General features: G+C 60.8%; 1 protein-coding gene, 1 long non-coding RNA gene and 1 pseudogene across 2 annotated transcripts in view; all 3 read left to right on the top strand.

Moving 5' to 3' along the window:
- The first annotated feature begins 212 nt into the window (after nt 1-212).
- LOC118924752 (receptor-type tyrosine-protein phosphatase V-like) lies at nt 213-17,530 on the top strand (annotated as a pseudogene).
- Nucleotides 17,531-18,711: 1,181 nt separating this feature from the next.
- LGR6 (leucine rich repeat containing G protein-coupled receptor 6) overlaps nt 18,712-26,805 on the top strand; it is a 106,697-nt gene continuing 98,603 nt past the window's right edge. The window contains exon 1 of the mRNA XM_036909549.2: nt 18,712-19,245. Within this exon, the coding sequence (XP_036765444.2) occupies nt 19,034-19,245 (212 nt within the window). The 5' untranslated portion in view covers nt 18,712-19,033. The remainder of the gene's footprint in view (nt 19,246-26,805) is intronic.
- On the top strand, nt 21,596-23,771 carry LOC118924625 (uncharacterized). Its single transcript, XR_005029686.2, has 3 exons — nt 21,596-21,689; nt 21,867-23,094; nt 23,307-23,771. It is a non-coding gene; the product is annotated as an uncharacterized LOC118924625 (long non-coding RNA).

The following is a 26,805-nucleotide window of genomic DNA, read 5'->3' as shown; positions in this document are numbered from 1 at the left end:
CCTTCATGGCGCCCTGCCAAGGCTGGGCGGGGGGTGGGTGGGTGTCAGGGTCTGGTACTGAGAGGCAGCCCCTCCTGGCTGCCTGCTGCCTCCCATCTGCCTGAACTTGGCTTCCCGTTCCTGCCAGCCAGCCAGCCAGCAGGGCGAGGGGAGGGGTGGGTGGGACTGGCTCCTTCCCTGCTGCCTCCCAGCTTCCCTTTGCAGACATCAGGATGAGGCCGCCAATCCTGTTCACCGCCCTCCTCCGGCTCCAGGGCTTCTTGGCCAAGATAAGGTGGGCACTGGGGGCAGGTGGATGGGTGGCCCCCACAGCTGGTCTGCATTAGGCAGAACAGAGGCCATTCCTTCCCACCCGCCAGCACGAGGACAGCGAGAAGTCGGCCCCTGCCTGCCTGGGCTGCCTCAGCTCCTGGGGTCCCCCTTTGGCCCTGCCTAGGGGAGTGTCAGACAAGGGCACAGCCTCCTCGCCGGTCCTGGCCCTGTCCCCCTGGCTCACAGAGGCCTGGACCCCAGGGGCCTCTGCCCATCTTCACCCGCCTCCCTCCCCTTCTACAGGAAGAAAAGTGCCACTCCGTGGAAGGTGGCCCAGCTGGCAGAGTGGGGGCAGGTACCTGCGCTGGGGGACGGAGGTCTGGGAGGTGGGAGTGGCGTGCAGGGCCAGTTGCTCCATGCTGACCCTGCCTCTGCTCCGGCCCTCTTTTACCTTCCCTACTTCTTTAGGGTGGAAGGGGTGTTGGAAGACTCTGCATACACCCCGTTTTCCCCTCCGAAAGGGGACCACCTCTGAAAGTGAACGTCAGCAGCCAGGGGAGGCCTACTAGCCCCTTTCTGAGCTGGGCGGCCCCAGCACCGGGCAGCTTTGGCCATGCCCTCTGCCTCGCCCGTCTGAGCCCTCCAAAAGGGCGGCAGCTGCAGGCCCGCACCAACACGTCCAGCTTCGAGTTCCAGCACCTGGTGCCAGGAAGCCACTACTTGCTGGAAGTGACTGCCCTGTGACCCTGTGGGCAAAAGGCCACTGTCATCCTCACTGCCCACACTGGTGTGTGGCCTGCACACTGTGGGCTGGGGAGAGGGGAGCTGTGTGTGGGCATTGCCTGGGATCCAAGCAGAAGGTGGCTGCCCTGGAGGGTTGGCAAGGGCAGGGTAGCCAAGCAGGGTAACCCTTCTAAGCGTCATGCCTGGGGCAGTGACCTGTTTAGGAGAACTAGAAGCAGTGAGGTGATGCCCTTTGGCCCTGAACTTGGTGCTTCTCTCTGCCTCCCATACAGCCCCGTTGACTCTCTCTGACCTGCAGCTCCACAGTCCTGGAGACATCCTGCCTGGAGGCCTCATGGGGTGCTGCTGCCCAGGGAAAGGATGGTGACCAACTCCTCCTCTTCCACCTGCAGTCCCAGACATTGGCATATAATACCTCCATGCTCCCGGGTACCCTGTCCTACAACTTCAGTGGCCTTCTACCAGGTAGTGAGTATGTTTTAAAGGTCACTACCAGGGCTGGCAACCTCCAAGTGGAGGGCCGCACCCACCAGTGGACAGGCAAGGCAGGCACATGGGTGGGGTGCAGCCATCTGGGAGTCACGGGGCAGTCCAGAGCCTCACAGCCAATGATGTCTCCACGTGGCTGGGCTCTGGGTCCCCTTCTGCCAGGGTTGGTGCCAGGATTCTGCTCCAGGGCCCTTTCTCAAGCCTGGCTTTGCTTTCTCCATCTTGCCTCCAGCCCCTGTGCCTCCAGATCAGCTGGTGCTGTGTGTCCTGGGCCCCACTGCCTTGCGAGCCTCTTGGACTGGCTCTGATGGGGCCACCTGGCTCCCCCTAGCGCTCACAGACCTCCTAGATGGCAGTCACATGACTGCAGAGGTCCGAGGGGGGGCCTCCAATCACACCTTCCCTCACCTCTCTCCAGGCACCCCCTGTGAGCTGACCCTGAGTGTTACTGCCGGGCCCCAACAGGCAGTGGGGCTCAGTGCCTCTGAGTGGACCTGTGAGTGCTTAGGGGTTCAAGGGGACACAGCAGAGAATCCTTAGCTCTTTCCTGGCCAAGCAGGCAGAATACAACTAAGGGTGGGGAGTCTCTTGGAATCCTGCCAGGAAGGGTTGAAGCTCAGAGGGAGTGCCCCTCCTGTTGGTTGGTGGTGGGTACCCCCCCACCAGAAGATGATGGTGCTGTAATTTAACATCAGTGGAAGCCTTCTACCGGCCAGCCTCTGTGCTAGCACTTGGTGTATCATCTCATTTCATCCTCAAACCATTCCAGTGTAGTCACATCGTCCCCACTTCTGGGTAAAGGGAACCAAGATTCAGAAAGAGAAAGGACCTGAGGTCACAGAGCTTGAGTGGCCAAGCTGATAGGTGCCTGGGCAGGATGCCTGTAGAGCCCACAGTTACCTGGTCGCATTTTTGCTCAGAGGAACACTGTTTTGAGTGGTGAAGAGTGAGGGAACCGGGCTGCCTGGGTTCTGAACCTCCTTTCTGCCACTCACGGGCTGGGGTCTCTGGACAAAGTGCTCACCTTCTCTGTGCTTCCGTTTCTGTGTCTTCAGAGGGAGGTGGTAGTGTCCTCCTCGCAGTGCCCGAGGAGTAAATGTGAGATGCTGCGTGTGGGCCGTGCTGGCGTGAACACTCGACCGTTTGATGTGTTATCATTTCTGTTGTCATCCATGGCCAGGTCCTGGGATTCACTGAGAATGTGGCAAATGGTGGCTGCCAGCGTCTGGATGAGATGTGGTCTAGTGTTATAGAAAGAAGCTGGCACAGGGAAGGTAGAATTTTTCTCATCTGCTGTTTAGGTCTTTCTGCACGTATTTGCTCCCTTTTTCCCCAGATCACTCCTCCCCACTGGACCTGGAGCTCACTCCCCTGCCCCCAGAACTCTGGGCAAGCTGGAAGGCAGGGCCTGGTGACCGGGATGGCTACCTGCTCAGGCTGAGTGGGCCAGAGGAGAACCCCACTCTGAGCCCTGGGGCCCTCAGCGCCACATCCCCAGGGCCCCTGCCTGCTGGACTCGGTGATCTGGGGCTCAGGGTTCTGGCTGGGCCCAGGCCAGTGCCTGGCTGGCTGGTGGGGCACAGGGTGGGGTCCTGCCTAGCGGCGCCTGCACTGACAGGCTGGAGGCCACCAGGGACCCAGGAGGCAGGCAGAGCTCTACACTGAGGAATCCCCAGGCCTCCTTGGAGACACCCCTGGGCCGGCTGGTGCCACCCAGGGCACTTTCCGTGGGCTGGTGCCTGGGGCCCCATACCAGGAGGACACTGTTTCATCTCTGGGAAGCACCACCCCGAGCGCCACAGGCCATATGAGTGTGTGCTAGCCACGGTGTCCCCTGACCTCGGCGCTGAGGCCTTGCTTGTGGGGTAGATCTGGGCAGAGGACATGCTCGGGAGAGCTGCGAAGGGGCGTCCAGGGCCACAGACACTGTGTGGTCCCCTTGCCAAACTGCCACTCTCTTCAGGACCCCTGACACCACAGTCACTGGAGGTCACCGGCAGGGGCAGCCTCACTGACCATTGGCTGGGCCCCAGCATCGGGGTCATGGGAAGGCAACAGGGTCAGCTGGCACCAGGAGGGTAGCCAGAGGTCACCAGGCAGTCTTGTCGACTTGGGCCCAGATAATTCCAGCCTGAGGCTGAGGGGTCTAGTGCCCGGCTCCTGCTACGCCGTGTCAGGATGGGCCTGCGCAGGGAACCTTAGCTCCAGCAGCCAGCGGGCCCATGGCTGCACCCGTGAGTTATGGCCGCAGCCTCTGGGAGGCCAGCCCTGGGCGGTGGGGGTGGGACCAGCTTCCTTTACTCTCTGCCTTTCTGCGCACCATGTTCTTGATTCAGAGGGCCATGTGTCTGCCCAAGGCGGGGCTTTTCATGAGTCTATTTGCAAGCATTTTCTGTGTCTTTCCATCTGGTCAGCCGTCCGTCTGTCCATCCAGCCACCTATCCGTCCTTCCAATGATTATTTAATGAATGCCTCCCGTTTTTTTAGGTATGGGGCTAGGTGCTGAGGCTAAAAATCATGAACAAGACAGTTTAGTAAAGAATACTGACAGATAGACTGCATATGTATATAAAAATTGTAATTATATACACAATTTCTCTCTATATATTATAAATATAAATGCATGGATAGGAAAATGCACAGTGCATTTTGAGCCCTATGAAGCTCTGTTCGTGTAGGCTGAAGTTGATGACTGTTGGGAATTCGATGTGGTTCAGTCTAATCTTTTAGACTCTCAGACGGGCCCCCTGCTTAGGGAGTTAGGAGGGCTCCCTGAAGGAGCAGGGCGAGCTGGGGAGCATATGGGTCTGCGTAGGAGGGGCAGAGGGGGGCTTTCTCAGAGGCTGAGCATGCACCAAGGCCCACAGAGAAGAGAGAGAAGGAGACAGACAGAGACAGAGACACAGAGAGAGATGGAAGTACGTGAGCTTGCAGGAACTGAGTGGCAGCGAATGAATGGGAACGGGGGTCCTGAGGGTCCCAGGAGCAGGCAGGGACCGTGTGACCTCAGAGGGCTGTGTCTGGGGAGGAGGCTGGGGGCAGGCGCCAAGGCTGAGAACCATGTCTTTCAAGAGGTTTTTCTGGGAAGGAAAAAAGAGTGGGCTTGGATCCCTGCGGCAGCTGGATCTGTAGGCTGGCAGTGTCTGGGGCTTGTCTGGCGATGGAGCAGAAGGGCACAGGTAATGGCAGGAGATTTGGGTCATTGCAGATAGGCTTCCTCCTTGACCTGGCAGTCCCTGCTCCTCCTGCCAGCTTGAGCCTGGGCCTTGCTGCCCAGCCTCCTGCCCTGACGGCTTCCTGGAGTCCCCCTCCTGGGGGCAGGGGTGGCTTCCAGCTGCAGCTTTTCTGCCTGAGGCCCCTGACTCTGGAAAGTGAGCAGATTCTGGGTCCTGAGGTTCAGAACTTCTCCTGGGCCCAGCTGCTCCCAGGCACCCAGTCCCTGGTGCAGTTATGCACCAATAACAGCGGCTGTACCAATGCCATGGGCTGGATGCGTGAGTGCCCTCCCACAGCCTTCCTTATGGCCCCCCTTGTCTTGGGGCTTCCAGGGGGCTGCCTGTCCCCCTTAACCTCTTTGCCATCTGTAGGCAGGCAGCTGGGCTGACTGGGGCACACACCAGCACAGGGTTGTTCCCCCATCCTTAGATCCCATTCCCCCAACAGGGTCCCGGCCCTTCCATATCCTGGGAGGTGGGCAGAGCCTGGAGGCTTGCGCTTGGGTGGTGGCTGTGGTCCATGCTCTGTCACGGCCAGCGGTGTGGGGGCAGGGAGCAGTGGGTCCCGGCTAGGACCCAGCCTCTGGCCCCACCTGGGCTCTGAGGTCGACAACAGAATAGCTCATGTGCGCCGAGTGCTTTGTAACACGTGCCACTTGCATTCTCTCATTTAATCCTCATAGCACCGAGCTTAGGGGACAGACGCTACGGCCATAGCCACTTCCTATATGAGGGAACCGAGGCGCAGAGAAGGAAGGTAACTTGTCCTGGGTTCCTCAGGCCTAACTGGGAGCTGGTAGTGACATTGCACAGTGTGATGTGGTGTCCACACTCCTGCCACACGCCAACCCCAGGGAGGGGCAGGGGCGACTGAGGGCTGAGGAGAGTCCTACAGTTACCAAAGCACAGGGCCTGCTGGGAGTCAGGCAGCGAGGTTCTGTCCTCCTCCCTGAAGCCCCTCTCATGCTGGCCTGAGCCCTCCTGCCGTTTCTGCTTGCTGGGTCCTTGGTGGAGCTGAAGAATCGCCGGGGCCCCCTCAAACCCCTTCTCCAGTGTGGGGGCTCTCCCACCCCTGTGCTGCCCTGATTCCTCTCAAGGACTCTGAGGCCTCAGACAGGCCTGGGAGGGAGCCGGAAAGGGCTCTGGCCTAGGAGGCAGGAGACCCAAATTCTAAGTGTGGCTCAGTCCCTAGAGCAAGCCTTGGTCCCCACCAGCCTCAGTTTCCCTCTTTACAAAGGCAGTGTTGACGAGGTGACTGGGCCAGGCTGCTGTGACTCCAGGTCCTGGGGCTCAAGCTGAGGGTGGGCGGCACTGCCTGGGCCCACAGACACCCGCCTGCCCTTCAGAGCCCTGCTCACCACTTAGAGGCTTTAAAACCTGCTTGTGTGCAGGGGCTGGGGCTGGCAAAGGCACTCGCCTCGGCTGTCACACTGCCCGGTCCAGCCCTGCGAACGGGAGGGGCACTGGGGTGCAGAGACCAAGTGGTCGGCTTATGCGTCCGGCACTGTTTGAGCATGTGCTCTGCCGGCAGGGGCAGGAGGAGAACCCTGCTGTCGTGGGGCTCACTGTCAAGGAGAATATCGGGCCCACCTGCCGCTCTGAACCGGTGTGTCAGGCCCTGGGTGTTTCCTGGTTGGGCTGAGAATGGACAGGGAGGAAGGAGCCAGAGACCTGCTGGCAGGCTTTCCTCCTGCGATGGCTGCTGGGGCGGCTGTAGCAAAGTGCCGCGGGCTGGAGCTTTAAACCGCTGACCTTTACTGTCTCGCAGTCTGGAGGCCGGCAGTCCACGATCCAGGTGCGGGCAGGGCTGGTTTCTCCTGAGGCCTGTCCATGTCTGTGTTCCCCCTGTGTTCCCACCTGATTGTCCCTCTGGGTGTGTGTGTGTCTAATCTCTTCTTATAGGGACACCAGGCATGTTGGGTCAGGGCTCCCCTAATGACCTCAGTTTACCTTAACTACTTGTGTAAAGACCTTCTCTGCAAATACGGCCACATTCTGAGGTCCTGGGGGTTGGGGCTTCAGCATGAATTCTGCCCATAACACTTCCCTTTGCCCTCCCCCCCTTTCCTGCAGCTCCCCTCACCCCTCTGCTAGTAAATGTGACCAGTGAAGGCCCTACCCAGCCCCGGGCTTAGTGGGTCCATGCTCCCGGGGGGCGGGATGGCTAGCAGGTGACCCTGTCCCAGGCAGGTGCCCAGGCGGACACCAGCACTCTGGGAGCCGAAGAGGACAGCCCCAGCTTTCGGCTCTGACTCCAGGCACCCAGTACCACGTGCAGCTCGTCTCCCAGGCTGGGCCCCTCCATGCCGCCGACCACTGCCTCCAGCTGGACTGGTGAGTGGGATGGGAGGGTGGGAAAGGTGGTGAGGGGAGGAGCGGTGGGAAGGGCTGCTTCTGAGACCCCCAGGCTCTCCTCTCAATGGCACCTCAGCCCTCACTTTTCATCCCATTTCCTGACCTCTGCGCCCCAGGGCCCTGCATGGGCTCACCCCTCTCCTTGCCCCCCATAGCCCCACGCATGCCCAGTGAGATGCTGGTGTCCATGCAGGCAGGCAGTGTGGTGATCAGCCTGGCCTGGGCCAGCGGCCCTGTGGGGCAGGGCGCCTCTCCTGGGAGCAGCCCCTGGAGCTAGGCCAAGCCCGCCTGGTCCTGAGGGCCCTCACACTGGGGCACAACCTCTCCCTGTAGGTGCTGTGCCAGGCGGGGCCACTCCAAGGGGCCACGCACCTGGTGCTGCCCGTTGGTAAATTGGCATCTGTTGGGGGTGGATGGAGGCACTCTGAAAGGCAGGCCCCAACCCAGGTGAGGGTCCTGAGCCACCTGCTCCTCCCAGGTGGGTGCTCTGCCCACCGTGCCCTGGGGTTATGCTCCCGAGGCTTCCCCAGAAGGGCAGAGATGGCCAGAGGAGTGGATGCTCCGGGGTACCGGTGATCCTGTCTGTGGACAGAAACCCCAGCCCCTTGTCCCTGCTGATTTGGAGAGCCCCTGACCTACAGGCCATATTCTTGGGGTGCACAACATGCACACAATGTAGAACCTTGGATTCCTGCACATCATGGAGAATGTGCAGTGCCATCCCAAAGCCACCCACCTGGCCCTGAACTGGATGGTGCCTGCGGGGCCATCGGCACCTGTCTGATGGTGGCAGAGCAGCTGGCAGTGGGAGGGAGTGCTCACCGGGTCTTCCAGGCCCACACCCCTGGGGGTGCTCTCCTGTTGCCCAGCCTGGTGCCTGCCACCTCCTACTGCCTCAGCCTCACCGTGTGGTGCCGGGCAGTCACCCTGGTGTGCGCCACTGCGGCAAAGGGTGAGCCCCGTCCTCACCCCCAAGGCCCTGCACCAGCCTTCCTCCATCGTTGGCCCCCAGGGGCCTCACTCCCCAGCCCCCCACTGCCAGGAGGCCCCCTGTTCCAGGCCCCAGCCCTTTCCTCTGACCCTGATCCAGAGACCACACTAGTCTGATGTCATATTTTAAGTCTTGGGGTGCCTGGCACCCTGACCCGGGATCTTCTGGTTCCTATTCAGTCGTTTCTGTCAGCTACTAGTTGCCAGGCACTGTGGGGGTGTGAGGGCATGTGCCCTGCCCTTGGACACTGGTTGTTAGGCACTCGGTCTCCCCCTCTCCATCCCCAGCCTGGAACCCCCCAGAGGTAGCTGCAGCAGCCCCTGAGCTGGGGCCCGAGACGGGCATGGGAGTGATGAGCACACAGGGCATGTTTGGCAAGGATGGGCAGGTCCAGTGGCATGGTGTGATCGCCACCACCAGCATGTCCCGTGAGCCCCGGGCCCCAGATGGGATGGGGAGACGCTAGCTACCGCCTAGCGTGGGGTGGGCGAGGGGGCTCCAGACCCTGGGACGGGAAGGTGAAGGACCTAAGGCCCGTGTGGGTCCTCGAGCCCAAGACACTCTCGAAGACAGAGCTGATGGGGCCTCAGGGATGGTGTGAGTGCGCTAGAGACATGGAGCCACCCCTCTGTGCTGGGGGGAGTGGCTACGGCCCCACTGTGGCCCCTGCACTGCCCCTTCCTGTTCCTCCCGCAGCGCTCGGCCTCCCCAGGAAGCTATCAACCACACGTGGTATGGCCACTGCTGCAGAGGACATGGGCATGACTCCTGCCTGGCCATCATGCTCCCCAGCCCCTTCTGCCCGGGGCCTGGGCTGTGCCGAGATCCTGCACGGAGCCTATGGGTACAGAGGACTGTGGCCAGACCCAGGAGATGTGTCAGGGGCCGCTCCAGCCGGGTTCCCAGTATCGGTGAGGGCTAAGGCTGCAGGGAAGGGGGAACCATTGTCAGTTTCATTTACGTGTTGTTGACACATTCTTTCAGCAGAGGGTCTGACTGACTCACAAAGAGAAAATGTGCTGGTCTGTAAGGATCAACAGAGTCATTTTGACTGGGCTTCCTAGTAAGCAAGGCAAAAAGGGGGATACCCATCTGTCACATGGTTCTTTCTTCAGAAAAGAAGGGGGATGGAATCTGTCGCACCTTGCCAAGTCAGTGCCAAAGCTGGCCAGGTACCTATTTCTAGGCTGCTTCTTGCTCTCAGAATAGGCAGGGAAGGTGGAAGAGAAACTAGGGGCGCTGGTTCCGCAGTTTCAGGTAGCACCACACATAGCCTCCAAACAGGAGAGGCAGTCTCACTGTCTGAGTGTCTGTTGCTCATGACTCAGTTTCCTGGGAGGGGCTTTGCCCTCTGTGCCTGCCCCTCCCCAGCATGAGGTCCTGTTTCTCTGCCCCAGGTTCAGGGCTGTGGCCTTTGCCAGGTACAGCCCTCCTGAGACTGTTACCTGCTTCTCAGGCTTCTCAGGTAGGGTGGACACCTGGCTGGGGTTCCACTGGGCCCTGGGGTGATGGAGGTGTGCTGGCACCCACTTCTGAGGCTCATCCCCAACCGGTAGCAGGAAGGATTGAGCTCAGACTCCAGGGAGAACACAGCCTACCTGGCCGAGCTGTGAGACCCAGAGTCAGTGAGGAAGGTGCCCCTGGCCCCAGACTTGGCCTGGGTGGGTGGAGGGGGCGGGCATGGAGGCAGAGGCATCCATGAAACGGTTTCCTGCTGCCCTGTGCTGCCCTCTGTGCCCTGCTGCCTCCAGGCCACTGGGGTTCTAGAACAGCACTGCCCAAGAAAAACGTCAGACACAAGTGAGAACCACACATGTGGTTTAAGATTGCTTAGTAGCTCAACAGGTGAAATTAATCCTAGAAACGTTTCATTTAAACCAAAATATCAAGACTGCTATTATATCAGTAGGTAGTCAATTTGTAAGTATTATTAATGAGACATTTTACATTTTTTTATTACTAGGTCTCCGAAATCCTGTGTGAATTTTACACTTAGGGCAAATCTTCATTTGGACCAGCCACATTCTAAATGCTCAGTAGCTACACGTGGTTGGTGGTCACCGTATGGAGAGTATAGTCCAGAAGGTCCAGGAAGTCAGGCCTCTACCCTCTTATTTTCTTTGAGGGCATCAGGTGGGGGAGCAGGGTCTTTGGGGTGCACCCAGGAGCTGGGGGCAGGGAGAGCTTCCTGGGTGTTCTCGGCCCCCACCCAGGATGGGAACCTTTTCTGGCCTCAGTCTGGGACTTGTGGGGCTGAGAGCTGTCGCCGTGCCCTCCACCCAGGTAGTCTCAAATCCAGGAGAGGTTGGCGGGCAGTGGGACACGGCTGTTACACCCCTTCCTTCCCCTGCCCTCCGTAGAGCCCTGGAGCCGTGTCTCCCGGGCAGCGATGCCCTTCACAGCAGTGGTGGGCCTCGTGGTGGCCTATGTCCTCACTGTCTGTGCCGTGCTGGGCCTGCTGTACTGGGGATCTGGGGATGCGTGAAGGGGCAGAGGCGAGCTGGGGGAGGCTGGGGTCGTGGTCTGGGGGGATCCCCAGCTGCACGTGCCCATGTGGGCTGGAGGAGGGGCGGCATCTTCCCCAAGAGGCCAGGCCCACCCTCCCACCCCTGACAGGCTGCCTCTCTCAGGCCTCTTCATCCTTTGCAGAGTGGAGAGGAATCGATTTTCCCAGGAGCTGACCGCTTACAACCTGCGGTGGGTGCACCCGCCCCCATCCCACCCCTCCCCACGGTGGGGTGGGCAGCATGGCCCTGCCTTCCGTGGGGGTGGGGGCGTTGCCAAGTCTCTGCTTCCCTGGGACTACATCCCAGATGGGGGCTGCCAGCCTCGGCCCGCGAGTGCTCCTTCCTCGGCCAACGTCACCCCTTTGTCACTCCTTCTCACAGGGCCTTTCTGCAGGCCTGGTGCCCTCCTGGCCCCCCGGCCACCCAGCCTCCTCCTGCTCCGTCCCCTGCCCTCCACCGACCTCATGCGCTCCAGTCCCTCATCATCCCTGACTAACCACTCAGTGTGCATCAGGCCCAACCTCTTTTCCTTCATTCTCTCCTGACGTCAGATCTGTGATTCTTCCTCTGATCACTCCTGTCCTTCCTTCCCTTGGCTTCATGCTGAACCAGGCACGAGTGAGTGCCAGCTGGGCACAGAGCCCCCCTCGGAACCCGGCGAGGGCTCTAAGGGACTCAGGCGTGCCCCCACGTGCAGGTCTCGTCTGCGCCGTGCTCCTCCCTCCGTCCCCTGTCCTCTTCCTTCATTGGTGATGCGCAGCCTGGACTATGCGTCACAGGACCTTGCTCAGGGAGGTGGAGCCTGGTCGGTACTTGCAACGGATCCCAGCTGATCAGGCTGTGCAGCCAGCACTGCTCCAGCACCCACCTGAGCGCCGGGCAGGCCTTCTGCACCCAGGGCATTGGGTGTCCTGGCTCCCTCTCCCCCTAGGCGGACCCACCGGCCAATCCCCATTCATAACTTGCAGCAGAGCTTCGAGGCCAAGACTGCACATGCTCACCAGGCTTGCTTTCAGGAGTTTGGGGTAAGGCGCCTGCTGCCCGCTCCAAGCAGAGAGGACCATGGGGCATTTAGGGTGGACTGGACATGCCCTACCCCAGCCCCTCTCCAGGTGTGGGGCAGGGTGGGTCTGCTTCAGCCACCAGTGCCTGCCCCCAATCTCTGCAGGAGTTGAAGGTGGTGGGCAAGGAGCAGTCCAGACTGGAGGCTGAGCACCCTGCCAATGCCACCAAGAACTGTTACCCACATGTACTACCCTGTGAGTGCTGGGAGCAGGCCAGTGGGCATGGGCAGTGGGCCAGGGCCTGGGCTGGATGAGGGGGGCTGTGTGTGCCTGGCGCTGAGTGCACAGCCTCTGTCCCTGCAGATGACCGCTCTCAGGTCGGCTGAACCATCTGGAGGGAAAGCCCCCTTCTGACTACATCAGTGCCAGTTTCATCCCAGTAAGAGCCGCCTGCAGGGCTACGGCTGGTTCGCCAGGGGGACGGACTGGTTTGCAGGTCACACCGTTGTGCTGTACCTGTAGTAGCTGTCCATGCTCAACACCTAGTTAATCCAGCAGGTACTTACTGAGGGCCTAATTCGTGGGCCTGTACAAGGCCTGCCTTCAAAGGAGCACATGTTGTTTGTATGTGTGTGTCACATCTACCACACAGTGACAAGTGCTATAATGAGCAAATGAGTATGGTCCTCAGAGCACATGGAGGAAGGAGAAATTTAATGTACCTAAGGAATCAAGAAAGGCTTCCTGGAGGAGGGGACATTTGATCTCTTGAAAGATGAGTAGAATTTTGCTAAGTGATGAAGGAGGGGAAGGACATCTGTCTGGGAAGAACAGCCAGGGACCAGCCGGGCAGGACTGCACGCGTGTGTGGGCGGGCTTGTTGGGTGGTGGGAGATGAGACTGGAAATGTAGACTGGAGCTTGATTGCTAAGCTAAGGGCTTTGGGTTTTTATTTAGCAGGCAATGGGGAAGCATGGAGGATTTTTGGACACCGAAAAGGCAGAGTTCGTTTTTAGCAAAGGGGCTGATGATGTGGGTGGGCAGGGAGACTATTTCTGGCATGTCAGCATCTTACTATTTTCATGTAGATTTTTCTTGCCCCTTCCAGGTGCGGCTGGGGTGGTGGTGGTGGTGGTGTCTCCGAAGCCACGCCTCCTGGCTTGAGCACATGCGTTCATGTGTTCACGCAGGCATAGGCCTGCACAGCGTCCTCACTCCCGGAGATCACACATGGGGCGTTTACTGCCACCTGCCTGTGGGGCCCTGGGGACCCAAACTCCACCAATTAACATGTTCTTGTGCTCCACCCCTACAGGGGTGTGCCCACCCACAGGAATTCACTGCTACCCAGGGGCTCTCAAGAAAACCCTGGAGGACTTCTGGCGGCCGGTGTGGGAGCAGCAGGTCCACATAACCGTCATGCTGACAGTGGGCATGGCGAACGGGTGAGCACACCTTGCAGTTCCCCAGAACGGCCACCAGGTGGCACATGTTCTCCGGCCGGAATGTTCCCCTGGTCTCTTAGGTCTGGGAGGCTGGGTCAGGCAGCAGTGAGGCCAGTCGGGCCTGGGGCTTGGTAGGGGGTCCCCGGGCCACCCGGAATGGGGGACAGGGAAAGGGGCCAGGTATTCAAGCTCCCAGCTTGACTCAGTTTCCACTGGCCTCTGCCATTTCTCATCATCTCCACTTGCTCCTGCTCTAGGCAGAGAAACAGCAAGGAGTTTAGGAGAAAGGTGGGGGTAAGGACTGCCCAAAGGTGGGCATCAGAAGCAGGGCACTCTGCGTCCGTCTTCCAGCAACCCTGGCGGGCATCTCCTCTGGGCCTGCTCAGCGCGTGGCCCGGGGGCGGGAACGCCTGCTGGGTTTGTCCTGTGTCTGGAGCAGAGACAGGTCACGCGGCCCTAAACCAGACCATCAGTTGTGAATAGGATCCTGGCAATTCCTCTGAGGTCCCAGGGGTCACATAAGAGGTCGGGGTGAGGGTGCTAGAGTCAAGCCAGAGGAGTGAGGCTTCTGGACAAGGTGGCCCTGGAGCTGGGTCAGTACGGACAGCAGGATTCCAGGGTAACTAGACCAGGAAGATGTGTGGAGAGGGTTACAGCAGGGGTGGCAGTGATGAGGCCAGGCCCCCAGCTGCCCCCTCCACTCTAGCCCTTGGCCCTACGTGCTGTGTGAGCATTAGTGGCCAGCCGACCCCAGCCCCGTCACCCGTGGTCACATCACTGTCCACCTCCTGGCCGAGCAGGCCAAAGATGAGTGGACCCAGCGCGAATTCCAGCTGCAGCACGTGCGTGCCCAGGACAGGGTGGGGTGGGGTGGCCATTTGAGCTGAGGCCCTCAGAGAAGGCCGCCTCACCTCCTGGGCCCCTGGCCTCCTTCCTTCTGCGGGTCACAAGCACTCGGCCGCCGCCCAGGGAAGCTGGTGGTTAGGGAAGAGGTGGGGAGGCACAGAGAGGGTTAGAGGTTTATCTCAAGTTTGCACAGTGAGTCGAATGCAGAGTGGGGCAAGAAGTGAAGGTTTCTGCCCTGCTCTGTACCCCACTTGGGCTCCCTGCTTCACCCCAAACCCTTGTGCCTCATCTGCCTTCTTGGGCTGTGGCCTTCTGGGGCAGGAAAGCCAGGGACCACATCACCCCCTCCCTGGGCCCTGGGCTATAACCAGCAGCTACCCAGGCGGCTGGAGGGCCAAGGGGAGCAGCCAGACTGAAAGGGGAGGCCCGGTCACCCTGCTGGCGGGGGAGGCATCCCCCTCACTTGGTCTGGCGGGGAGGTTGAAGGCTGAGCAGAGGGGTCCTGGAGTCAGGAAGGGCAGCAGGGCCCTCTGTCCCCTACGCCCGCTCCTTCCGCAGACTGCCCAGCAGCAACGGCGAGAGTGATGCCGCTGCAGTTCACCACCTGGCCTGACCGTAGCATCCCTGAGGCCCCCAGCTCCCTGCTCACCCTTGGGGACCCAGCATGGGAGCAGCCGTGAGCCGCCCAGGGCGCTGGACCCATCCTGGTGCACTGCAGACGAGGGCAGGTGGGTGGGTGCTGGGAGGGCCCCTGCCTGGCCTTGCGTGGAGGCACAGGCAGCCCCTTCTCCCATTCAGCTCCCCAGAGGTTGCCCCCACAGTGCAGGCGTGGGCCGTGCGGGCACCTCTGTGGCCCTGTTGAGGCTCCTGCAGCAGCTGGAGGAGGGGGAGATGGCGGGCGTGTTCAGTGCCGTGTATGTGCTGCGGCTACACCGGCTTCTCACCATCCCGCCTCGGCAAGGACTCCCCAGGCCAGGGTGGGCAGCCAGCACCCGGAGGGGCTGGGAGGGAGCGTGTGGCCGGGAGCCCCTGGGGACACACGGAGGACCCTGAGGGAGGGTTTAAACAGGTCCCCATCTTATCCAGGCCTTGTTCCCCAGCTGCCAAGGGGAGGGGAGGCGGGCGCCCGCTGGCTTTGACACTGTGGGGCATGGGGACTCGCAGGTGTCCCCTGCCCATCTCTCCTGCTGGGAAGATGGACAATCTTCGCCTGGAGAATCTTCTTTCTGGGCCATACTCCCTGAGCTCCACCTCCCCCTGCCAGAGCCGATGCATCTTCCTGCACAGCTGCCGCCTGAACAGGGTTCTGGAAGGGCCCACTGGCACCTCTGAGTCGTAGCCCTTGTTGAGTGGGGGGCACAGGTTCCCTGTGTGCCCCTTCCCCCAGCAACAGGCTCCCGCCTCCTGTCCGTGGCCAGGGCTGAGAACACTGGAAACATGGAGCTGGGGAGCCGTGAGGGCCTCGGCTCCCCTTGGCCCCTCCCTCAGGTCCCAGCCCACCTCTGTGACGAACTTGCACAGGCGTGCGCTGTGCGGGCAGCCCATGCCAACACTGGCGTCTTGCAGGAGTATGAGGTATGCATCCCGCCAGGGGTGGGTGATGGCCGAGGGGCCTTCCCCTGCCCAGCCAGCACCTCTGTGGGCCGGGTCCAGCCTCAGGGTGCCCATCTCTCCCATCTCCCGCTCCAGGCCATCAGGGAGGAGGCTGGCTGTCCGGCGCCCCCTCCCAGCTGTGAGCAGGACAGCGCGGTCTCCTGTGAGGGCTCGTGGGCTGGGCATCTGCCCGGCGGGGGCCTCCTGCGGCCTCCCTCTCACCATCTTGACTCAGACTGCCATTCCCAAGTGCCGTTTCCTCTGGTGGAGGAGAGCCCTGCTAATGAGGCTATGGAGGCCTGGCCCTCCCTATGAGACGGTGCCTTCTCTGACCACGTGTGCTTCCTGGGCCCAGGCTGGCATTTCTGGGGGCCCCAGAGCCGAGATGGGTGGGGGTCACCCTTGGTCCCCAAGAGCCAGCAAGCTTTGCTCTGTAGGCCTGGCCTTCTGGCCACAACCACGTAGTGCTGGCTGGCCCCATGGGGCCGAAGGAGCCCTGGGAGCTGGTGTGGGATGGCAGCCCAGGGTCTGTGTTCTGGTCTCCCTGTGCCCGCCGGACACCCGGGAGAAGGTGAAGGGCACTGGGGACAGAGGGAGGGGAGCCCCAGGAGTGGGGGTGGGTGGGGGGAATTCATGGTGCAGCCTGTGCCCAGGTGAGGGCAAGGACCATGGGATGCTGCCTGAGCATCTCTGGTGTGGTCTCGGCCACAGGCATTCTGGCTGACCGAGACGCAGCCCGTGGCCATGGACATGGTGACAGTGCACTGGGTGTCTGAGAGCAGCGCAGCAGGCTGGTCCTGTGCCTCCTCAGAGTTACACATGTAGGTGTTGAGGCCACAGGGTGTGGGATGGCGGGCTGTGCTGGCACCCCTCGGTCCTCCCCCTCCCCCAAGCACCAATGCCAGGGTCTCTGCCCCCAGGGGGACAGTGGGCAGGAGGGGCAGATGCAGCGACTACAGTTTCCATGCTGGGAGCTGGGACATGAGCTGCCTGCCGCCACCCTGCTGCCCTTTCTGGCTGTTGAGGCCCAGGGCTGCTCCCAGGACACAGAGAAGCCAGGCACACTGCTTGGCCTCTGCAGGTGCTGTTGGACAAAGGCCTGAGGGGGTGGGTGCCAGAATCCCCTTGCTGCCTCTGCCAGGCCCAGCTTGGGTTTCGCCACATACCTGGATACCCCAGGCCTTCCACACCCTCCCCCCAGATACCCCCACCAAGTCTAGGCCAATTGCAGCAAGGGTGTGGCCCAGCTGGGCACCGTCCTGGCTATGGATCAGCTGTTGCAGCAGGCAGAGGCTGAGTGCACTGCGGACGTATTTAACGTGGCCTTGCAGCAGTCACAGGCCTATGGCCTCATGACCCCATGCTGGTGAGAGGTGACCAAGGGGTTCAGCCATGGAAAGAGGCATGGAAATGGGGAAGTTTCAGTGCCTGCGCCAGGCCTCTAGGGGGCACTATCTGGGCAGCCATCAGGTGGCCCTGGGGACCACGATGCTCTCAGAGGGAACCTGGGGCATGGGAGATGCCAGAGCTTTTCTCCCTCAAGTCTGGGCAGGTAGGGTAAGGGTCCTTACCCTGTGTCTCCCCTAGGAGCAGTACGTCTACCTCTACAGCTGTCTGAACAGTGCGCCCGTGGACAGGCTGCCCTGAGTCAGCCCTAGTCACTGTGCTGTGCAGGAGCAGCAGGGGCTGGGCCAGCTGGGTGGGGGCCGTCAGCCCCAGCAAGCCGGCTCGGGCCTGCCTTCTCTGGGAGGGCAGCCTGCACGCTGGGCTCTGCACTGTTAAGGGACAAGTAGGGGGACAAAAAACGTGGTCAAGCTTGAGGCTGAGTGTGCTCTGTCCACCCTCCAGGGAGAAAGAAATGGCCTTCAAGACTTGTGGGACTTGGGGCCCAGCCTCAGGGCCTGGTGGGCAAACGTGAGCAGGGCTGGGGTCTGGCTGAGCTGGCTGACCTGCAGGCTGTGGCTTTCCCCTGGAGCAGCCCCCTACCTCCCATCCTCCAGTCTCCCAGTTTCTTCAGACTTTTGGCTGTAGTGTATTGGGGTGCAAACAGTGGAGCTGCAGGAGGTGCAAACAGGCAGGGCAATGGAGCCAAAGCAATGGGTGATTTGGAAGTGCGGGTCCATCCGGGAAGGCTGGGGCGGCTGGCTTGTGGGTCCCCTGGTAATGGGAGCTGGCTCCAGCCTTGAGACGCATCTGCTCTCTGGGTCATGGCCCCCACTGGAGGCTTAGGGTCAGTGTCTGCTGGCTTCTGTGCAGCATTTCTGGCCCTGTAATGTTATGGCTGTAGCATAGAGCAGGAAGGGGGGTCGATGAGAGGGTCCTGGGGCATGGAGGTATGGGACTGAAGGAATACTGGCTGCCTCTCAGGTCTCCAGGCTTCTGCTGATACTCTAGAGGACCATGGGAAGAAAGGGCAAGAATGGGAGACAGCCTGGTACGCCTGTACTTGGGACTTGGCTCAGCATGGGAGAGACCAGAGAAAGCAAACCCTACACGAAGAAAACACAGCCAGCCTCGTCTGGTCTAAAAGAGAATAGTGACTTGACCCCAGCGTCACCACCATCTGCCCAGGGGAGAGGCGCTGGGGGTGGATTCCAGCCTTAGGGAGACCTAGCTGCAGTTGCAGCGCTGGCCTCCAGGTGGCGCCAGTCTGCCGACTTTCAGCCCGGCTCTGACTACCAGCTCGCTGGGTGGCGTCCTGAGCCCAGCTGCAAAGCCTGGGAGCAAGGGTCCGGGGCGATCCTTAGACGTGACGGAGGCTGCGTGCAAAGTACACTCGGTGGGTGGAAATGTGCACCCGCTTCTTTGGTGACAGGGCATGGCTGCCTTGTGAGAAGACCCCTCCCCACTGCCCACTCCCATCCCAGCTTGTAGCCAAATGTTTTACAGCCCGACCCCTTTCAGGACAACCTCTTGAGACCCCCAGGAGACAGGGTGACAGAACCGACCCAGTTCTGGGGCTGGCCGCCATCAGTGGGTAGAGACCCTGAACAAATAGCCTCCCTCTTGGACCGCAGTTTCCTCCTGTGGAAAATGTAGTAGAGGGGTTGGGGGGCTATGGGAATTCTTAAGGTTGTTTCCAGAGGGCCTCCCCCGAGTCCGCTATGATCCCGTAGCTGTCCCTGTAGGCAAGCAGGTCCCCAGCGCAGAAGCCTAGTCCGTGGGACATCGTTTCCGAACAAATGCAGGTCCCTGACATGCTGGCTGTACGCACTCTCTTTGGGTTCCCCCCGACCCCCACTTTTTTTTTCTTTCCTGGATGGAATTCGTGCCAGCTCGGAAGGAAGGAGGGAAGGGCAGCGAGCGGCAGCGAAGAGTTCGCCTTGACTCCTCCTCCGCCGGTGCCTCCCTCCCTTGCCAAGCCCAGCCTGTGCAACTGAGTGAGAGGATCACTCCGCAATGCCTGCCCCTCTCTGACTGCACGGGCCCCGCGCTCCTGCCGCCGCCGCCACCGAGCGGAGCCTGCGGATTGGTCCCCACCGACGGCGCAGCCGGCCGGCCAGGCCGCGGGACCCGGAGGCGAGCAGCGGCCGCCGCTGCGCGGGTGCGCCCGGCCGCCCGGCCGCCAGGTGCCGCGCAACCGGCCGCCGAGATGCGCAGCCCGCCGGGGCTCCGCGCGCTGTGGCTCTGCGCCGCGCTGTGCGCCTCCCCGTGTGCCGGCGGCGCCCCCCAGCCCGGAGCGGGGCCTGCCGCCTGCCCGGCCCCCTGCCACTGCCAGGAGGACGGCATCATGCTGTCCACCGACTGCTCCGAGCTGGGGCTCTCGGCTGTGCCGGGGGACCTGGACCCCCTGACGGCTTTCCTGTGAGTACCGGCCCGCTAGTCCCTCCTCCCTGCCCCTGCCCAGCCGCCCCTCGGCCCCTGCCCCGGCCTCAGTCGAGGCACCTGCCCCAGGCATGGGCATCCTGGGAGGGCTCTTCCCGGTCCAAGCCGACTGCCTGTAGGGGCCAGCGGGGAGCAAAGCCTGAGACCGAAGGTCAGAGCCGCCGTGAGGCTGGGCTGTTTTTACCTGGGTTCCCAGCTGGCCCCCGCCTGGTGATTGCCCCACAGGAAGCCCAGGCTGGGAGGGGCGGGTCTCTGACCCTGAGCTGGAGGGACCTGGCTGGGCTGCCCTCCTCTTCTTGCTGTTTTCCTCTCCAGCAGAGCAGTGCCCGGGGCTGCCCGTGCTGGGGTGGAGAGGTGGCCCGTCCCTCTGCCGCGGTGAGGAGACTAAAGCTGTCATGCTGAGGCTGGGTGGCCTTGGTGGGGGCCCCCAGAAGCTGGGAGAGGGGTCTCTTGTCTGTTCCAAAGGGGCCCTGCCAGCACCGTCTCCTTTCTCTGAGGCCTCCTGGCACCTCCAGGGCCCTCCCTGGAGTCATGTCCCAAGGGGCAGTGTTGGAGACACTAATTTGTGGGTAGGCACTGAGGCGGAAAGCCAGAGAACCATTTTTGGAGCTGAGTCGGGGTGAGATGGAACGTGACAGGGACCCTTTTGGGGGCAGCTGTCCCAAGGACAGCTCAGAGAAGCTTCCCCTAAGAGGCTGGGGACCGGGGGTGATGCCTGCACACTCCCTGGGCTGGAGGAGGTGGGAAGCACATCTCAGGCCACCGCCCCCCTCCCCTGCCCCTGCTCCGGGGGCATGGAAACCTCCCGGGCTCGGCCCTGCCCAGGCTCCATCGCCTTTTCTCAGAGGAGAGCAGGGGGGAGAGGCTGGGGCCATCGGTGCCAGGGACAGGATCCCCGAGCTCTATCGCTTTGTGTCTCAGGACCTGGAAGCTCTGAGGAAGAGGGAGTGTGCTAATTTTCACAGGAGTCTGGCAAGTGTTTGTCGAACTAAACAGAGGAGGGTGCTTGATGCCGGTGGTACGCTGGCGCCCATGGTGGTCCCGAGCTGCGTCCTCCCTGGCGCTCCCGTCCTAGTCTTTCTGTCCTTAGTTGCGATGTCCCTTTCCACTCTGTGAAGCAAAGTCTGGGGGCCAGGAGAGGGAGTGAGAGGGAGAAAATGATGTCCATATTCCAGAAGGACAAACTGAGTCCTTCATAGTCCAGGGGGTGAATGCCGGGAGCCTAGCCCTGGGGGGCTGTGAGGGTGCTCCCGCCGCTGGGAGAGGAGGGCTGGCTCTGGCCCTCATGCCTGCTACACCCAGGGCAGCTCCCCTTTTAGCCGTTTTATATATTGGGGATATATGACTGTCTTCTATGTGAAGACAGGGTTCTGTGGCTAAGAGCTTGGAAATGGTTTCTGTAGAGCCTTTCTCTGGGGAAGCCAAAGAAAGGTCCCTTTCCCAGGTTGGGGGCGCAGGGGGGACAGGCCTGCCGGAGCTTGACTGGTGCAGCCTCCTTTCCCAGCACCTGTCTTCCCAGACCGCCCACCTCTCTGGCAGGACTCAGAGAGGGAGGTCCAGTGCCACCTTGGAATCCAGGAATCCCACCTTCCATGCTGATGGGAGATTTCCCACCACGCCGGCACAATGTCCCCAGAGCAGTGAAGTCTGCATTGGGGTGGGATGTCCTGAGCTGTCTTGTGTTGCCATGGGGACTGAGAAAACCCCTCTCTTCCAAGGCTCAGAGTGTGTTTCTGAGAGTGGGAGAGGGGGAGGGACTGAGCAGGGGGCTGGAAGCAATGTGGGAAGTTTAGCCGTGGGCTCCGGCAGTGTAGAGGGAGGTGGGGGAGGACCACGCCCCTGCCTTGGGCAGTGGAGGGTCCCATCTGGTGGGAGTAGGGGTCTCTGCTGAGGGTGGCTTAGGGAGGCTTCTCTTCTGCTCCTTGGGAGAGCAACCTTGTCATAAACCCAGAGAAGGTGGAGAGCACATGAGGGTCCTCTTGAGAAGGGCACCTTTCCTCCTCAGCCATGTCAGGAGGTGCCCGGTCCCACCCCGCCCCAGGAAGCCCAGCTCTGGCTGAGGACGGTGCAGCTTCGCTCCTGATGGTAGGGTCAGCAGCGCCCCTCTGTCTGGGCCACCCAAACCCCCGTTCCTTCTTAGCTCTGCCATCTGCTGAGGGTCATGCTAAGCCTCAGGTTTGTCATTTGTACGTGGAGAGAAGTGGGTGGCTGCAGGACTCAGTGAGATAGTATGTCTGTATAAAGTACCCAGCACAGTGCCTGACACACAGGGAGTGACATATAACTAGGGGCTGTTATTTTCATGCCTCCTTGGGTTTCAGGGGTGCTGGAAGTAAGCTCCTGGGACCCTTCACACAGGAGGGAAATTGAGCCCCGGGTGAGTGCCAGACTCAAGGGAATGGTCTGTGGCGGGAGCAGCAGAGGTGTGTTCTAGAGAGTCATCTGCGAAGTGCTGGTCTTGGTCAATGCTTGGCTGTTCTGTAGGTTTGGGGTTCAACTAGTTGGTGAACACTGGGACAGGGTGGATGGGGAGTGGACATTTAAGTCTTCCTGGCACAGGGTGGAGGTAAAAGGTGAGATTAAAACACTTGGATGTGCAGGAAGATCCTTAGAAGGAGCCACAGATTGGACCATAGGAGGCACCAAGAAACTAGGGGTTCCGGAAGGTACCTGTGTTCTTGAGCCCACGCCAGTGAAGACCACTTCACCTGCTTCCCCGTCCCAGAGGGATAAGCACCCCTTTTTCTCGCTGATACACTCCATGGAGCACACGCCTGGACTCCCTCCTTCTTGGCTCTCGGGAAGGTCAGGAAGTCTTCTTTATACCCAGCTGCTCTCCTTTGCTTTGATGCTCAAGTCCCAAAGTGGTGCCCACTCTGGGCTTGAGGCCAGCCCTCTCTCATCAAGGTTGGGAGGAGAGACTTGCCATCCCGCAGTCTTTCAGCTTCTCTCATTTTTAACTCTTCTCCCAAACTGTGATCTCAGGGAGGCTCGGTGAGGCTCACCGGGATTGGACCCTCTCCCTGGGTAGGGCCAAGCGGGGCACGCGGTACAGTCTGACGGTGATGTGAGGGCATGACCCCCCTTGCTCTCTTCCATCGCACACCCGCACAGTGTACAGACAGCAAACGCTTGTTGCCAGAATACCTGCATTAGCCCCGAGGAGGATATCCGAGAGCCGCGTGGTATCAGGACGCCTGTGGCGGGGGAACCTCTGTCCTGGGCGGCTAGTTATGAAGGGCCGGGGCTCATACCCGCACAGTGTCCCCTGAGTGCTCTGTCACCCACTGCCAGGGGACCAAGGGAGGGGCCGGCCCTCCACACAGCCCCAGGCAGACTGTTTATTGCCTCCCTTTAAGACTACAGATGATAAGCATCCAACTTGCCTGAAAGGTCAGATGATATGTGTGTAGGTATAGATTCCGGTCACCCATCCCCTCTCATCACTGCCTGGGGATGGAAGCCGGGGGCTGGGGCTGGGGGTGGCAGAGGGGTTAAGAGCATGGACCTTGGCCACGACAGAGCAGCATCTGTGTGAGAGTTAGTTCACCAACTGTGTGTGCCCGGGCCGGCTGACTCGCCCTCTGTGACTTAGTTTCCTCATCTGGTGCTGGTCCCTACTTCATAGGCTGGTGTGTGGATTCACTGAGGGGGTGTTTGTGTAGGGTTTGGCATAGTGTCTGGCCCGTGGGAAGAGCTTAATCAGTATTAGCCAGTGGTGTTATTAGGGTGAACAGGGCCAAGAAGTGTTAGTCGTGGAAGTCTTCCTGGAAGAGGAAATCCTGGAGCTAGCATTGGGAGAAGAGGAGGAACACTGTTCCATGAAAGGTGGGGAGTAGGTGTGTGTGCATGTGTGTGTGGGAAGGCTATGAGAGGGAAGAGTGGCGTGTGTGTGTGCATGTGTGTGCGAGCATGTGTAAGTGTGTGTATGTGAGCATGAGTGAGCATGTGTGGAAGGCTATGAGGGAAGAGAGTGACTAGCAAGGAGACAGGAGGAGCTGCCCCCGGAACTGGAGAAGCTTAGCTTTTCTCCTGGCCAGGGCAGCCTTAGAGCTTCATGGATGGTGGAGGACCCACAGATGGCCGCCCCTGCCTGCTCCCCGACGTGCTTAGGTGGGCCTTGCAGGGCCTGTTCTATGAAGAAGCAGAGGGATGTGCCGCCCCAGTGGGGGGAGCCGGCCTCGGGGGTCCTGGACCTGGGGTTCAGTGTGTCAGGTTCATATCTCACTACTTCCTGGGCCAGGGCTCAGCTCCCTGTCCTAGGAGGCTGAGCTGTGCCCCCCACCCAAACCCATCCCCAGAAACTTGGGATCTGTGAGCTCTGATCCTCAGCCCCTGGGCTGCTGCAGTGCAAATCCCAAAACTTCTCTGGACCTTGATGTCCATGCCTATTGAAATATGAACAACCGGAGTGGGGAAGGCCCGGGAAGGCAGCTCTGAGCCTCATTTCCTGGTGCAGGACGGAGAGGGCCAGGGGAGAACGGCTTGGTGGAGGTGTGCAGTGGGGAAGGGATGGGGGTGGGGGGAGGGACGGGCAGCACCCAGATGCAGGCAGACAAGAGGAGGGCAAAGGGGGGGCGATGCCAGGAGTGGGGCTCTCCGGGGACCTCTGGTGCCAGCCTCAGTCCAAAGCAGAGCCTGGGCCCAACAGAAGGCAGAGCCGGGGGGTCGCCAGAGAAGGGTGAGTGTGTGCGGGAGCGGACACCCCAGTTCAAAGGGAAGGCAGGAAACGGCCCTAGGCAGAAGAAAAAGGAAATCTCTCGGCTCTGGCAGCAGCGGGCACCGGGTGCGGCCGGGTGGGGCAGCTAGCGAGGAGAAGAAAGGCCGGCTCAGAGCAGAGTTGGCCCCCAGCCCGCCCCCACTCCTCCCGCCTTCCCCCATTCCATGGGCTCCAACCCTCTTGGCCCCACCACGCGCCCCAGCCCACTTCCCGCACTGACTTGAGCCCACCGGGCAGAGCCTTCTGGGTGCAGGAGACGTGCCTGAGGGGGGCACTGCGGGGCGTCACGGGCTGTGGCTCTGCAGCCCACTGCGATGGGCTCCCGCCTCAGCTCCGTCGTTGGGAGCTGTGCATCTTTGGGGCATCACTTAACCTCCCCAGAGCTTCATTCCTTCGCCTTGACAGTGGAAGCACGTTGGCCCTAACTTGGAAGGGTGGTGGGGAGGAGCGAAAGGGGGACAAAGAGGGCAAAACAAATACCTGCTTTAAAACGCTGATGATTAATAATTGTTTTTCTCAACCTCTTGAGCTACAAATGATCCGCTGAGGCCCAGAGTGGGAGGAACCGCGGCCTGTGACTGGGTGGGGAGTGGAGGTGCCAGATGTGAGCCTCTAGAGTCTCCCCAGATTGCCCTTCCTGCCCGCCTTCCTCCCTTCCTCCTTCCTTATTAATAGAGCCCGTCCACCGGCTTCTTGCTCCTGGGCTCCTGGTGAGGAGGATGCGGTCCCCTTCCCCCGGGCGCCTGAGGGGAGACGCACCAACGAGGAAAAGCCTAGGCTTCCTGGTCACTGCTAACCGGGTACTCCCGCTGCTCCCCAGAAGTGGAGTTCCGTGGAGTCGGTCTTCTGGGCTCCAGCCCGAGGCGAGGAGGATGCGGTCCCCTTCCCCGGGGCGCCTGAGGGGAGACGCACCAACGAGGAAAAGCCTAGGCTTCCTGGTCACTGCTAACCGGGTACTCCCGCTGCTCCCCAGAAGTGGAGTTCCGTGGAGTCGGTCTTCTGGGCTCCAGCCCGAGGCGAGGCAGGCGTGGGCCGGTACTTAGGAATGCCTCTCCATTTCTGCCCCGGGATGTGCCGTCAGCGGCCCGCGAGGATCCTCTCTGAGCTTATCCCCAGCGGGCTGTGTGACCTCAGGCTCGCAGCCCATGCTACTGGTAGCAGGCCCAGGACGAGGAGCCCTGATGGGACTCCGTACCTGGGAAGCGATGGAGACAGGTGGGAGAAATTCCCAACCCTTCTCTCCTCCCCCATCTTGGAAATGACAACTTCTTTTGCCCAAACTGAAGTGGACTCACCAACTCAGGGGCTCTCAGAATTGTGGGAGCCCTTTTGTACAGTCTAGTCCTTTGGTAAGAAATGGGGTGGGCCCCAGTTTCTACCAACAATTCGTGTCTCTCCTTTCTTCCTCACTAGACATGGGAGAATAGGTCTGAGAAGGAGAAAAACACCCAAGAGGCCAAACTTGGGCAGCAAGCAGAGAGTTATTTTGGAAGCAGCAAAAGGACATGGTGGGGGCGAGAGCTGAGGGGTTGGCACTGCGCCCCCCGGAGCCATGCCAGAGCAAGCCATGGGCGGGCTGGCAGCAGGCAGGTGGGGGCTGGGGCTGGCTGCGCAGCCACCAGGCACCTCCAGGGCGGAGTTTCCCTTCATGCCCTGTTCCAGGCTTTCTCTTGCCCCCACTCCCTTATTCCTCCCCCAGAACTGGTAAGGAAGCCTGTACCTCAAGTTCTTCCCAGCTCTGGGGGGTCGGCTGTGAGACGCAGAATCCGAGGCTGGGGCCAGGGAAGCGCCTTAGGCCCGGCTCTCGGCTCCCCCTGTCGGCCCTGGCGCACGGTGGGAATGTCTTCCTGATTGAAGTTTTCATTCCCTGGACTGTGACCTTTCTTCCAGGGTGACACGACCTTGTTAGGAAGGTCCATTCTTGGGACCCAGCAAGCCTGACCCCAGACAGGCCCACACAGACGTATCTAGGAACTTGCCATTGTGCTGGTGTCTTTGCCTTAACCAGTAATGGCGACAGCCAGCATTTATTTAAGCGTTTTGCCTGCATCACCTCATCTAAACCCTGTGGAGGGGTACTAGTGTTACCCCCATCTTACAGATGAAGAAACTGAGGCTTTAGATGTTCAGGAGCTTGCTTAAGGCCACCAGCCAGCGACTGCTGGGGCTGCAATCCCAACTTTCCTGACTGCTGTGCTGCCCTGCCTCTCGGGGGGCATGGCTGCAGGCTTCCTGAGCCCCAAGGGAACAGACAAAACTCTGGGACTGTCACACTCCCAGCAGCCCCTCAAAGCCAATTTTCAGTTTCCTGGCTCTCTTGGAAAGAATCTTGGTCTTCCCTATTCCCCTCCTATCTGCCAGCAGCCATGTCTGGGAGCCCCTCCAGGGGGGCTGCTTGAAGAGGAAGCTGCTGGGTCTTCTGGGGGGCAGTCAGGGCGGCATGGTGATAGTTATGTCAGGGGGACCGGAAGCAGGCTCACTGCACCCATGGTCCTGGGGAGTGTGTCCCAAGAACCATCAGTGAGGTCAGGGTGCTCAGAGGAGGGGCTGCTGGGCTGGTCCGGGAAGGCCCTGGCGGGGAGGAGAGGCCTGTCCCTGGTCCTGCAGGACCAGGGGGTTCAGGCAAGGATAGGCGGGGAAGGCCCTCTAGGAGAACGGGAAGCATGAGCCTGGTGACAGAGTGAGCAGCACAGGGGGGCTCTGCTACTTCACCCACAGCCTTTTCTGCCCACTCCCCGAGGCAGGATATTCCAGAGCAGAAAATTCTGCCTTTTCCTCCTCAGAGCACACAGTAAAAAAAAAAGGATTCAAGGTGTTCA

Source organism: Manis pentadactyla, chromosome 9, assembly GCF_030020395.1.
Source record: "Manis pentadactyla isolate mManPen7 chromosome 9, mManPen7.hap1, whole genome shotgun sequence".
Taxonomy (NCBI): Eukaryota; Metazoa; Chordata; class Mammalia; order Pholidota; family Manidae; genus Manis; species Manis pentadactyla.
Note: the sequence above shows the minus strand (reverse complement) of the source record. Positions and strands in the feature narration are given on the sequence as shown.